The sequence below is a fragment of the Uloborus diversus genome, chromosome 8 (genome assembly GCF_026930045.1).
Source record: "Uloborus diversus isolate 005 chromosome 8, Udiv.v.3.1, whole genome shotgun sequence".
Lineage (NCBI taxonomy): Eukaryota > Metazoa > Arthropoda > Arachnida > Araneae > Uloboridae > Uloborus > Uloborus diversus.
Genome location: NC_072738.1, coordinates 60,296,297 through 60,310,312, shown reverse-complemented (window position 1 = coordinate 60,310,312; position 14,016 = coordinate 60,296,297). Strand labels below are relative to the sequence as shown.

Here is a 14,016-nt window from a genome sequence, read left to right as displayed (position 1 = left end):
TTGAGTCGTTTGAGTGCTGCTTTCTGTTTCGCATTAGAGCGCTTTTCAAGAGATTTTTCGCAAGGTTACAACAGCAAACATCTTACAAATTATTTTTCGTTGCATCACTTTAAAATATTGAACAAGCTATTTTATTGCAACCAAGTGTTCTAAATTTTTTCCTTGTTTTGTGCAGAAATCTATTGTTTTAATGTTTTCTTGTCGCAATAACATACGAATTTGTAACTTGAAAAAAAAGTTTAAAGGGTGCTTCACTAATTACATACGCAATGATACTACGTTTACTTACCATGGATCTGCATCTACAAAGTTATTTCTTTGTACTCCAAAAGTATTTAGCAGTAACCGTTATTTTCATGTTACTAAACAATCTTCATCCCATGCTAATCGCATCTTCATGCCTGCAGAGGACTTTATCAGAGAAGTAAAGCCTAAATCCAAGAATAATATTAGTTTAAGGTTAGTTAAATATTTTAAAGCTAATTTTCATCTCTGGTATTAAAATATTTGTGGCTGGAAAAAGTCGATAATTGTTCTTTACTCAAAAAAACAAAAAATAATAAAAAAATTTTTAAAAAAAGAATGTCCTCTACGACATCTTTCATATTTTACATCTTTTACTTGAATTTTGTGATTAATTTTCGTACTTTTGTATGATTTTTCAGCAATGTTTATTGCTACTGTATAATTGTTACAATAATTACATGTCAAACGGTCTGCAAATGCAAGGGGGGTTTTGGCAAAGAAAAAGAAGGGGACAAAAAATATCACTAGCCCTCGGATTTTTTTAAAGGTTTTTGCCGGTTTGTGGGTCAAAACTGGTTGTGCGATGTTGGTCTTAATGTTAATATTTGAAATCAAATACATTTTTTTAAAAAAAAATCTATAATAATGTTTGTGCATTGTAAATATCAACTTTCAGAGATTGAGTACTAAAGCGGGATGTTTGTGATCCGACATTTCCGAAAATTTCGGGTTGCCGTTTGTGAAGCATTCCAAAACGAAAAAATTATGTTAAAAGAAAAAAAAAAGCTTTTAAAATAATTTTTTTATGCGTATTGGAAGAGTTTTTTCGAGGGAGGAAGGGCAGTGTGGGGGGGGGGGGGGGGATGAGCTTCTGAAAATTTCAGTCTTCAGAAAATTTCACGTGAGTCCAGTCCACTCACCCTTGGTACATACTTGGCTGCAACTTTTTTTGTCAACAGAGAAATAAGTTGAAACCAAGCAAAGGAAGTAATACCCAGTGCGGTGTCTGAATTTTGGGTGAGATTGGGCACTTTGCTTTCGAAATCACACATATGTGCTGTATTTTCCTGCAGAGTGGGGACAGATCAGGGAAGTCAGGGAACTTTATCACTCAGGGAAATATCAGGGAATTTTGAAAAAATAACAAAAAGTTCAGGGAAAATTGAACAAATGAAGAAGAAAAAAAAATTTTCCCATGCAAAATGAAGTACTTTGATTCTTTACGAATTTTACGCCTGTTTGTTTTTAAAAAATAAAATTAATGAGGTGCGATTATGCAGTGCCGCATGTTTGCATCTTTTTTTCCTCAAGGTCAAAGTATTCAATCTTAGGATGAGCTTCCTAAGATTGCTTCTGTGTTTCTGTGTCTGTAAAGTTCTATATTTTACCTAGCCTGAATTTTTCTTCCACGCATTCCATGGTACGTAAAATAAACAACCCTACAGGCAAAGAGGAAGCCGTTATTGATGACTTTGCTCCCTTGCCTTTACTCATTGTCTTGAAGTAATTAGCATGCTGTTATCACGATTTCAAGAAAAAATCTTTGTTTTTCAAATTAATGCTGAAAAAATCTTAAAAGTTATCACTTGGCGTTTTTAATTTAATTGCTGAAATTGAATTTTGACTGAAAATCAAATTTGTTTTTTGCCATGGTATTACGCGCTGTCACTTCAGATTATACGAAAGGTTTTTTTTTTTTTTGCAGACTTTTAAATTCTTATATTTTAAAACGATTTTCATATACATTTTGAAATTAACAATTGTTTTTGCATATCAATGTTGTTTGCTACTAAAGTAATCTAAGATTTTTTCCCCCCCAACTAATGAAATCATTTGAAATTGAGTTGTGTACATGAATATTTTTATTATTTTTTAATAGTTAAAATGCTGTATTCATTCATTAAAACTTAAGTTCTTGATTAGAGAAGAGCTCAATATGACTGGTTATTGAAAGATTTCAATTCGTTTTACATAGATATGTCTATTAGGGTGTCCCGTCCATATATTAGAAAAAAAAAATTTTGAGCTACACTATCACAAGAGGTGTCAAAATTTGCGAACTTTTTCACAGATCACGAAAAAGGTAAAAAAAAATGGAATTGCGTGTCATCTTGAGGGCTCTACCGCTCTTTGAATTTTTTCATATTTTACATTTTTGACAAACCTAAACGATATGATTTAAAAAATACAAAAATAAAGTTTAGAAAGCATTTTATTTAAGAAACTAATGAAACAAAGCACAAGAAAACAAAATAAACAAACTACAGTTTATAAATAATGACAAAAGTTTAGAATTTAAACTTATTTTTGTGTCCAAAATTTGGCATTTCTGCGCGAGATTGCAACCTGGTTCTAACGAAGCCATCTCTAGAAGTAGCGTTAGTAACACTTTGTGAAGCCTGTGTTATTAGTTTAACACATCTTTCCACAGATTGTGAGTGGCAAGGAAAGTCAACGATTTCCAAGCTATTATCTTTTGCCATAATTTGAAGGTTCTCGTTAGAAATATGTCGAAGAACCAGTGGTGCTGTAACCTGACACTCTTGCCAGACAATTATTTCCGTATAATCTTTAGCAGAGAAGTTAATTTTTGGTGTTTTAAATATTCTGCGTTTAGTGCTACTTTCAGCCTCTCTAGCTTTTTTTATTCTTCGTGGTGCTAACTCCCGAATGTGCTCCCTATCATCAAACAACATACTGACCAGCAGGTTTTCTGGGTGCGCAAAAAAAGCATTTCTTTCGAAAACAGAATACACAACAGATTTCAAGTTTTCGGGTAAAAATCGAGAGTACACAATCATTTGAAAAAGCTGTTTGGCTGCTTCCTTAAAAGATGACTTTTGCTTGATTAAGAACCAAACTGGAGCGTACACTTTAACCACGTAGTTAACAAGTAATCGCAAATTTTCTGTTGGATTAAGAGTACTTACATAAAGTCTGAGTATACGATTAGCAGAAGTAAGCCATCTCGAGTGCGCCATTTTTCCAGGTTGGCGATTTGCCAGCTCAGGACTACAGAAACCAGTTGATACAGCTTGACAAATCTCATAAAGATATTTTTGATCCGTGCTTAGTTCATCAACCACATTTTTCGGCAAATTAGGCAAATTACTGTCCACCGGGCAAAAAGACAATGTCATTTTATTTTCACAACCAGCTAACTGTTTTCCAATAGGTCCGGAATATTCTTTAGGACCCAAAGTGCAACCATCTAAGGTCAAGAATAAATGACGAAGGGGTAATTCGTTGGCATGAAGCATACACACACACCATTGCAATTGTATTTCCAAATACTCCTCTAAATATTGAATCACGCCACCCTTCCAACCGGTGTTTATTGCAGTTCCATCACATCCAACGCAAATCACGTCTTCTAAATTCAAGCATTGACCTTCTAATAGAGCTGTAATCGAAGTTAGAATTGCATTAGAAGCAGTGCGTGTCCCAAATAAATTGATCCAGGTTCTGCTAAAAATGAGATGTGCTCTTCTAAAATTTCTTTGCGATGGTAACGAGCTCCTATTTTCTCATTTATCAGAGTCTTGTCTTTACGTCCATAAAAGTAAATGCTTTTTATAACAATACTTCCAATATCTTTGGAAGCTTCTTTCCGAGCTTTAGCTACAGCTCTGTGGATTTTGTTTTTATCAACAACTAGAGTTAAATCTTCTTTTGAAACCAAGCCGACATCAGCTAAAACTGCAGAAGCAACAGCAGCAGCAGATCGCGTCGACAAACCGTATCTATCACAGACCTTAGCAACTGTTGGCAAGATCAGTGTATTTCTATTTGTCGTTGAAGTTGATGGTGTCCCTGTAGAGGCCGTATTCGTCTCTGTTATGGGATACGTTTCTGGAGAAAATTCACGCATCGAATCGTCATCAAAATTTGCTGAGACAGAATCGTTATTTTCAGTAGAAGACTTTTTTGCTGCCCTTTCAAGTTTTCTCTGCTGTTGTTTCATTAATCTAGCTGTTTCTTTCTTATCGACACCTCTTATCACCATTTTCCTGTCATTTCTTTGATCCAACAAGAAACTTCTCTCATTGATGGGAACTTTTTTAGGTTTTAAACACGAACAAGACTCAAATACAGGGCACTTACAAGCCGCAACGTCGAAGAGCTTCTCAGATGACTCTAAAAAGCACTTCAGTTTATTTTCAAAACTATCACTTCGTTTGTTTCTGGGGTATCGTTTCAAATTGACGCACTTTTCGAAATAGAATTTTAATAATTGAATTACTCGTTCCTTAGTTACGATTGGAATTGAAGCTTTTGTCCAAATACTGTTGATTTTTTCAGAAACAATTGTATGTATATCTGAACTGGAAGGGTCCTTTCCATTATGCATACATTTCTGTTCGCTCCTGACAAATAAAATAAATTTTATGACGTCTTTTACAGTAGGTAGCTGCCGATCATCAAGTTCCTTGTAGGGTCCCAGTATAGCACAAGTAGTCTCACTACGTCTCGAACTCATCACTTAAAACTAACAGAATTGGCATATAACACTAACAATTGCAACTGTACTTTTATAGCATTAAAATTACTTTGGCTACGAAGAAAACACCCGTGAGTCAAGCCAAGAAAGCCCTCGAAACAAGTAAAAGGAATTAGCAAGTTGAAACCAAACAAAGTCGAAGTCGTCAGTAACATATTGTTGCATGCAAATCGAGACGTGGCGCCAAGCTTCGTGGACGATTCTACTGCGGAAATGGGGGTTATTCCCATATAGGCATTTACAGTAGTAATCACCATATGTTTTTTTTTTCTGTTCGTGTTGATATTACGAATCACGATCTTTTTATTTCAGCTGTCGAGCTTTTATTTCACAGTAAATTTATAATTTTATTCACAGTACTTCTTTTTCAGTTGCCATAAAAATGACAATTTTTCAAAACTTTGACGATCGGTAGAGCCCTGAAGATATTGTTTTATTCTATTTTTTAAATAATTTTTGTAATTTACGATCGATTTCGCAAATTTTGAGAGGTCTTGCATTAAGAAAAACGGAAAAAAAAACTTTCGGGACACCCTAATGTCTATTCTGCCGTGTGCAAGTAAAGGGCAGTAACTGCACTTTTTTTTTTTGCATTTTTATCATCTTTTGTACGTTATCTTTATTGTACATACTGGCTTATTTGGTTTCTGCTGAAAAAGAGGCACGAAAAAAACATCAAATTCCAATATTTTCCTATTGTTAGTACTGAATCCACCACACATTTCTTCAAATATCTCGAAAATTAATTTCTGCAGATACTGCCGATTTGCCTGCACATGGCAGTATTATTTACGCAAGTAAAACTACATTACTTCTATACTGTAATTATCACTTGTTATTCTTGCAACAACAATTATACTGCTTGAAAATTCAGTTCAAGATTATCTCTATTTTTTAAATTTTTTAGTTTTATCACGATTAGATATGTTTTTAAGAGTGGTTTTAATAATTTCTTAGAATTCTTATGTTAACTGGTTCCTGGAAGTACAGTATTTGTTTTAGATTTAATACAATATTTCTCTGTCGATAATTTAATAAACTATTTTTACCAAAAAACAGAGGAGCATCTTTTCAAAATATATTTTCAATTAACAGCTTAAACTGTTTTAAACACTGCATTTTATTTAATATGCAATGCTTTTCGGGTAGGGCGAAGAAAGGAAACTATTATCATTGGTAACGTAAATCAGGGAAATTTGGTGAACTTAATCAGGGAAAAGTCAGGGAACTTTTTTTTTCCAGTTTCTGTCGCCACCCTCTCCTGCATATTATCCGCAGGTCCTAAAATCGGCCTGAAGAAAAAAAAAGCTTCGCCGTATAATCCATCCTCAGATAATATGATGTAAAAATATAAAGTTTGACTTCAACATACCATTTGAGCAACTAAACTTAAAAACATGAAAAAGTAATTACTTTGAAGGCATAATCAAAATTAATCTAAAATATAATCTCAAATATAATGATTTCTTCTTGTAATCTTGATTAGAGTACTCTAATTACTTGAAAAACAAAGAGTCGAGACAAAGGAGCAAACAGTCGAATCTTGTGCAAATGGCTACCTATTTCACTGTAATCTTGCTTATTTTACATGACCTGAATCGTCAAGAGGAACATCCAAGCAACATAAAATAACCAACATACAAGCAGGCAGCAAAGAAGAACATGCATGCTTCGTAAAATAAACAACATTCAGTCGACGAATGGTCTGGTCTGGATCGGTGAATCCTACTGCAAAAATAGTGAGGTTTAATGCGTTGGTGTTAAGGGGGAAAAAAAATCACAGACAATCTGCACCTCATAAACTTTGCCTTTTTTTAGCAGATAATCTGCAGATTATACTCAGAAATGTACGGTAATTTTTTTTTTGTCATCATTTCTGTAAATTCTTATATTTTTTTATTTTTACGAGCGGTGCAGCACGGAGTATCACATCTGTTTGAATCAAAGGTTCCAAACAATAACAACTCATGACAGTTAGCAATCTTCTCTAATTCGCTAGTAGGTAGCTAGAAAGTGTAACCTTTTATCAGTTAACTTAGTTTTCTTCTGCGCAGCATTGTGACGTCATTATCAAGAAACTTTGCCCACAAGTATGAAATTCGTTGAACTCTGTGTATTTTTAGGACAAAATTACAATGCCTGGTGTAAAGATATATTTCTGTAGCATTGTTTCTTTTTCTATGTTTGATATAAATTCTTTTATTCTTGATAATTTTATAATGATTTAAAGCAATTTGTGTGAACTATAAAATTTCTTTTTGAATGTAATTAATAGTACCTGCAGAATTCATACTACACATGGTTCATTTATTCTTTTTACACTTTACAAAATTTTCTTCAAATGTTTTCCTACCCTGGCGACAGTTTGATTTTAAGTTTGAAAGTTACAATAGCTATTTCTTTCAACACTTTTTATTCACTGTAACAAAGCTGAAAAGACGTTCCATGTGACAGGGGGGGGGGGGGGTGCAGAAACACGTGTCTGCAGTGCTCCTGCACATTTGTTGTATTAAAATTATTTATGTTTGGTGGACTAAAACTATGATTGGTATACATTTGTTTTAATTCCAACTTGATTAATCATACCTTTTATTTATTTTTAATTTTAAAAATAATTTTTTTGTAAAATTTTTGACACAAACAAAATTGTTTATATAATGCTTAATTGAATTTCAGCAGGAATTTAGTTTCAAAAACTATTATATGGACAAGGAGTTCTATACCAGTGCTTCTCAACCTTTTTTACTTTGCGGCACACTTAAGAAATTTCTAGATCAACGGGGCACACTGAACTTAATTTCGAAATGGTAATATAGAAATGTTTTTATCATTCATTGGTAAAAAGACGTGGGGGGGGGGAGACTTTTTTCATATGAATAAAACAATTATAACAAACGTAGTATATTTAAATGTATTTAGAACGAAGAAATATTTCGAATGCATTGAGGTTGATAATGAACAACAGAACTATAGCTATTTACAGAAAATTATGCTGCATATGTTTCAAAGCATTTCTGCCAAACATGTCATTAAAGTGCACACTGCAGTTAAACAATTTACCAAATAATGTTTCAAGAAAGAAACAAGCAAGAAATTAAAACCAAGCACCTAACTTCCGTTTGACACTAATTTTTGCAAAGACGTTTGATGTTCGGCTCTATGCTGGAAAGAGCTACATGAAGTTCTTGATCCAGGCTCTTTACAGATGATCTCTTACTGTTTTTGATGAGTGTAAAAGCTGAGAGGCTGAGTTCACAAAGATATGTAGTTGAAAATGGTAGCAGCACATCAATAGCAAGACAAGAGATAGTGGGAAACTCATTTTTAACCAGCAACCAAAATTCCTCCTGAGGCTCTTCGCTCAATTTAAGTTTAAGAGTACGGTCGCTCTTGAGGTTCATAAATTCTTCTCGCGCCTTGAAGAAAGGTCTTTAACTGATGCATCCGCAGATGAAGAGAATGAATCGCGAATCCAGTCATACTGTTCCATATTACTATTCTTCGAATAGTGCTTAAACTTGTCCTGAAATATGACTAAATGTTCTGCCACCACATTCAGCAGCTTTTCTTCAATGACATTTTCTTCACATACCATGTTGACGGTCCGTTTGAACATGTCCAAGGAACAGCGAACTACTTCTCTCACAGCTGAATTTTTGATTTGAACCCGTTTGGCTTGTCCATATATGTAACCCGAATTATCTCCTTGTCCTTGCATTTTCCGATTAAATTCTTTAAGGTTTTCGAAAATGTCAGCCATGTACGCTAGTTTTGCCAGCCAATATTTGTCTTGCAACAAACTGGCGTACTGCATTTTGTTTTTTAAAATCAAAAACTGTCATACCTCGTCCTTCAGTTCAAAAATTCTTGACCGTACCTCACCACGCGGAAGCCAGCGAATCTCTATATAGGGACTGGTGACCTGCCCCTATTTCTTCACAAAGTACGGAGAAAAGGCGAGAATTACGCAGCCTTGATTTTATGAAATTCACTATTTTCATGACTTCAGCCAAAGCTGACTTCAGCTCATCTGGTAAGTTCTGCCATGAGAATTTCACGATGGAGAAAACAGTGTATGGTTTTAATTTCTATTTTACTAAGTCTCAGAGTCAAGCTTTGAGAAACTACGATAAAAGGAAATTAGTATCGGAACTGGAAAAGAGCTAAAGCTGGGGCTAAAATTCCTGGGGGAGAGGACGATACTCCTGTTTGCTTAAGATTTAGAAAAAATTCTGTATAATTAGTTGATTTCGTGGAAACTAAAATCCGTTTTCAAAAACTGAAAGTAATAGGATTGTAAGAAGTTTAAAAGAGGTGGAGCAGCAAATCCCGCCTCTCCCCTTGTCGGGTATGTCTTATTGCACATGATCGATCGACAGGGTGAATTGAGAAGTTACAGAACGATACAAACGCTATCCGGTCGTAACTTTAAAATAAAATACGTCAAGCCTTTTTAACCGACTTCAAAAAGGAGGCGGTTATCAGTTCATACCGTATGTATGTTTTTTTTTTTTTTTTTGTTTGTCCACTCATAGCGTCTCACCTAGTGAACCGATTTTGATGATTCTTTTTTTAATGGATAGGGGATGGCTCAACTTGGGTCCCATTACTTTGTTTGACCATATTTGTTCTTTAGAAAAAAAGTTATGGGCAAAAAACAGTAAATTTTATGCAATTAAAATGATATTGTTGCGAAGTTCGCACTTTTCATCCGTGGATAACGGTGGCTCAGTGGTAGAATTCTCGCCTCCCACACGAGCGACCCGGGTTCAAATCCCGACTAGGACAAAGTGAATTTTACTAAAATTTTGTTTCTACTGTTTCCCGTATTTTCTCGAATGTTCTATTAATTTCTGCATCTTTCCAAGTCTGGAAAGTTCCAGCACTTTCTCAAGTTGTATAAAAGGAGATGTAACGTCCATTCGTGGTTCTGAATAAAGATCTCGAGTTGAGACTAACGAGTATTCGCTTCATTTGGCTTTCACATTGTCTTCGCCATCTTCATCTACGCGACAATATGAAACTCATCGTTATAAAAGTTTGGTGCCATATAACAGTAACATTAATAGTAATTGTAATGATAATTTTGAATAAAGGCTTTTCTAAAGCAATACAGTGATATAGAACCGAACTTCTTACTAGGTAACTTTTTACTTTTACTGAAATATCTACATTTACACTAAAAAGAATGAAATAAAAAAATTTTGAAAAAAAAAATAGAACCGACTTCAAAATTGCTCTAAAAAGTGAAAAATAATTTTATTCTTTAAACACCATCGATAATACTTTTAAACATAATTTTTGAAGTTGGCGCAAAAACAAAAAGTAAAATCCATTGTAACCATGCTTCGTTCATATTTTTATCAAAAAATCATCCAAAGTTAGGAACGAAACATTTATATCGCTACTTAAATATGCTGCCATCAATGCGTAATGCATGTGGTAGTGAAGAAACTGGACCTGGTTAAATTTATACTTTTAGTTGAGCTATGGCTGTGAATGATTTTATCGATCGTTTTTGCGCCAACTTCAAAAATTATGTTTAAAAGTATTATCGATGGTGTTTAAAGAATAAAATTATTTTTCACTTTTTAGAGCAATTTTGAAGTCGGTTCTATTTTTTTTTTTTTTTTCAAAATTTTTTTATTCCTTTTGTATAACTACAAAAATACAGCGGCACACCGGGTTCCTTGTCGCGGCGCACCAGTGTGCCGCTGCACATCGGTTGCGAAGCCCTGGTCTATACTACTATTCCAATAAGTTCAAAATTCATCACATGTATGTCGGTGGTTCTTCTTAAAACATAATTGGAACTTGGTAACTCGGCCGAGTAGTGAAAGGCTAAGTACTTTGTACTCAGCCGAGTAGTGAAAGGCCGAGTACTCGGTACTTGGCTACTCGGCCAAAGTGCTACTAGGTACGTCTCTAATGTAAATGAACATACATGAGATCAGAAATGTTCATATTTTATTGGCAGCGTAACTATGGGGTCTAGCGTCCCTGGCGAACTAAAGAAATTGTGCCCCCCCCCCCACCACCACCAGGGTTGCCCGCATGGGAAGTCATCAGAGGTCATTGTGACCACCCAAAAAATGTTTTTTCTTTCTTTTTTTTTTTTTTTTTTTGGAACATTTTGATTAATTGATTCGACCAATAGGAGGCAGCATTGTATTTTTTTTCCCTTGTTTTCTTTTTTAGAATTGTTTTCAATGATGCTCAATGCTCCTTCTCAGCAGATTATATATACCCCTCTAGCTCTTTAATTTCTAAGTTTTTTTTAAATATTTTTTTAAAGCATTTTTCAAATTCTATAATTTAAAAAAAAAAAAATCTTAAAGATATTTTTTTAATCAATCGAAATGCCGCCCCCCCCCCCCCCCCCGACTGCTGCGCCCCTGGCGAGAGCCGCTCCTGCCAACCCCTAGTTACGCTACTGTATTTTATATTTGAGTGCGAAAAAGTTTCATTTTTACAAGAAGAAGTTTTGTAAAACGTTTGTTTTCACAGCTACCTACAATCAGGCTCGATTTTGCGTACCCACAGTGCATGGGGCCCTTGTCCTTGAGGCCAGACAGTCCAAGAAATTGAAAAAAAAACTAGCACTAAGACTTATTAACATTGCAAGTATATACTACTGGCCTCTTTGGAACAGGCCCAACAGATTTTGTTCCAGAGGGGCCCAAAATTTATCGATCTGGGCCTGCCTGCAATTTGTATTAGGTAATTGTTGCATTTTTTCTGAATTAACAACATAATACATTATAATAGATCCTTATAACCTTAATAGTTTTCAAATGACTTTGAATTTGATGCTATCAATTGCATGTGAAAATTTGCATATTCAAAATCCATCCCCTCCCCTATTTTGCCCAAAAATAAATTTAAATGTATGTAATTTTTTGTTTTTTTTTTTCTAGTGAAAGCCCAGCAATTACGGAGAAAAATGTTGATGACATTTTATTCGACATGTTTAAAGATCATGATGAGAAAGTTGCCGTTGGAAAATTTCTTGCTGTGAGAAACTTTAATTTGTTTACAGTTATACTATATTCATTTTTTCAAAATATTTCAGCATTTAAAATTAACTTTTATGCAACCACTGAATTTATGTTTATATTTATAATGTTTGAAGTAGAACATATCATCGCCTCAGAAAAACAGTTAGGAGATTATTTTATGTATCTTACTATTGTTCATAGACTTAGATGTCTTACCGTAGCTCTGGGACAACCTCATAATGTTTATGTAGTAAGAGTAGCTGCTAACTTTTTTTTTTTTTTTTGCGATTTTATACCAGAGCTGGTACGTTTAATCGTTTATACAAATAGAAATGTGACGACCAGCAACAGGCTCTGGGCCCAGCTAGGCTGGTACTAATCAGTTTATTAGGCTCCAATGAAGATCAATGCCCATCTACCCCCTTATTCATTACAGCCTCTTCCGGTAAACTGGTCCAAGTGCCCACAACCCTACTAAAGTAATACTTTTTTCTAATTTTCAGATTGGTCGGGGATTTGAATATCCTAAAACAATGACCTTTGGTTTTGCTTTCCACACAGAAATTTAAATAATTAACATCTTTCATTTCGATGAATTCAAACAACTGAATCATGTTCCCTCTGACTCTTCTTTGCTCTAGGCTATACATATTAAGACTTGGCATCATAATATAAATCTGAAAGTCCCCTTACAAGCCTTAGTAGCCCTTCTTGGAATCCTTTACAATAAAGAAATAGCTGCAAAAACAAGCCTTAGAACAGGGCAGTCATTTTGACTTTTTCAAAGGGGGTAAAGGTACATACTCAATGTAAATTTTATTGGTATGCAATAAAAAACCATGCCCATTATATGGAGAAGCATTAATTTTTCAAAACCAAGAGGAGAAGCTGGCTGTGGGGGAAATATGTCTCTTCCAAGTGGGAGAAACTCATTATAAGAACTTATGATATAAGTTGTAGTGGTGTGACGGATCGTTAAAAAAGTAGATCCGCGGATCCGGATCCGTATTATTAGTGTCAAGATCCGCAGATATGGAGTTTCAAATAAATATCAAACGCGGAAAACTTCGTTCTTTCAATTAAGGCCAACATTTTTAACATACAGGTAAATTTTTACTAACATAATTGTGAAAAACGTTAGGTCGGTTTTAAATTAATATCTCCGGGAATTAAAGTTCTACAAAAACAAGGGCAAGCTAAGAACACTTTCGATTAAATAACTTTTGAATTAAAAATGAATTATCAAAATCGGTTCATCTGTTTAGAAGCTACGATGCCACAAAAAGACACTGATACACACTTATAAAACTTATTTCCCCTTCCTTTTTGCAACCGGGGGGGGGGGGGGGGTAACAAATTAGCTTTTGAAATGATACCTTATAATTTAAATAGGGAACAAAACCTAATTTAAATGGAATTTAAGAGTTTTTTGTTCAAATATTTAAAAATTTTTAGAATAGAAATGATCCGTTTAAGATCCGTCAAAAAAGTAACGGATACAGATCTTTATTTTCCCTCGGATATCCGCGGATACGGATATTCGGAACATCACTAATAAGTTGTAATTGTATTTGTTTTGTATGATAAAGAAAAAAGTATTTGACTGAATTCATCCATAAGCTCTACAATTTTGTGTGATTAAAGTTATTTCTTATTTTACTTTTGAAGCACAAAGATATTGATTCAACTTTAGCTTTATTCTACTTTCTTCTGATCAAATATCAAAAAAAATCTCTTGTTTAGAGTTTTGGATTTTTTTTTCTGCTTAGATTTTTGAGCAATCACATTGCTAATTGTTCTCACTTGACTGTCCTTGACATTACGCTGTGATTTTATCCCCTCTACGCCTACCTCTGCAGCGTCACTGACGAGCCCTCATGATGCTGCTCCTGTAGCCAAAACCATCTCCAGGTTGCGTTCATATCCTACACATGCATGCATACACTCATACACGTGCCTGCACACAGACCATGCATGCCAAACACAAATACATGCATGCATGCAGTTACAAACACACACTCACACATATCCACTTACTTATGCCTGCACACGGACACAAACACACATACACACACTCATGAATGCATACAGACGCAAACACACATCCACTTACTTATGCCTGCACACAGACACAAATACACATACACACACTCATGCATGCATACAGACGCAAACACACACACATATCCACTTATGCCTGCACACAGACACAAACACACATACCTACTTACTCATGCCTGCACACACACACGAACACACATTCAAGCACAT

The 14,016-nt window shown here is 34.7% G+C and overlaps 1 protein-coding gene across 1 annotated transcript in view; it reads left to right on the top strand.

The window, feature by feature from the left end:
• The window catches only part of LOC129228381 (glutaminase kidney isoform, mitochondrial-like), a 73,874-nt gene that overhangs the window by 33,918 nt on the left and 25,940 nt on the right, over positions 1–14,016 (top strand). The window contains exons 2-3 of the mRNA XM_054863057.1: positions 333–459; positions 11,665–11,761. Coding sequence (XP_054719032.1) covers positions 333–459; positions 11,665–11,761 — 224 coding nt within the window. The remainder of the gene's footprint in view (positions 1–332; positions 460–11,664; positions 11,762–14,016) is intronic.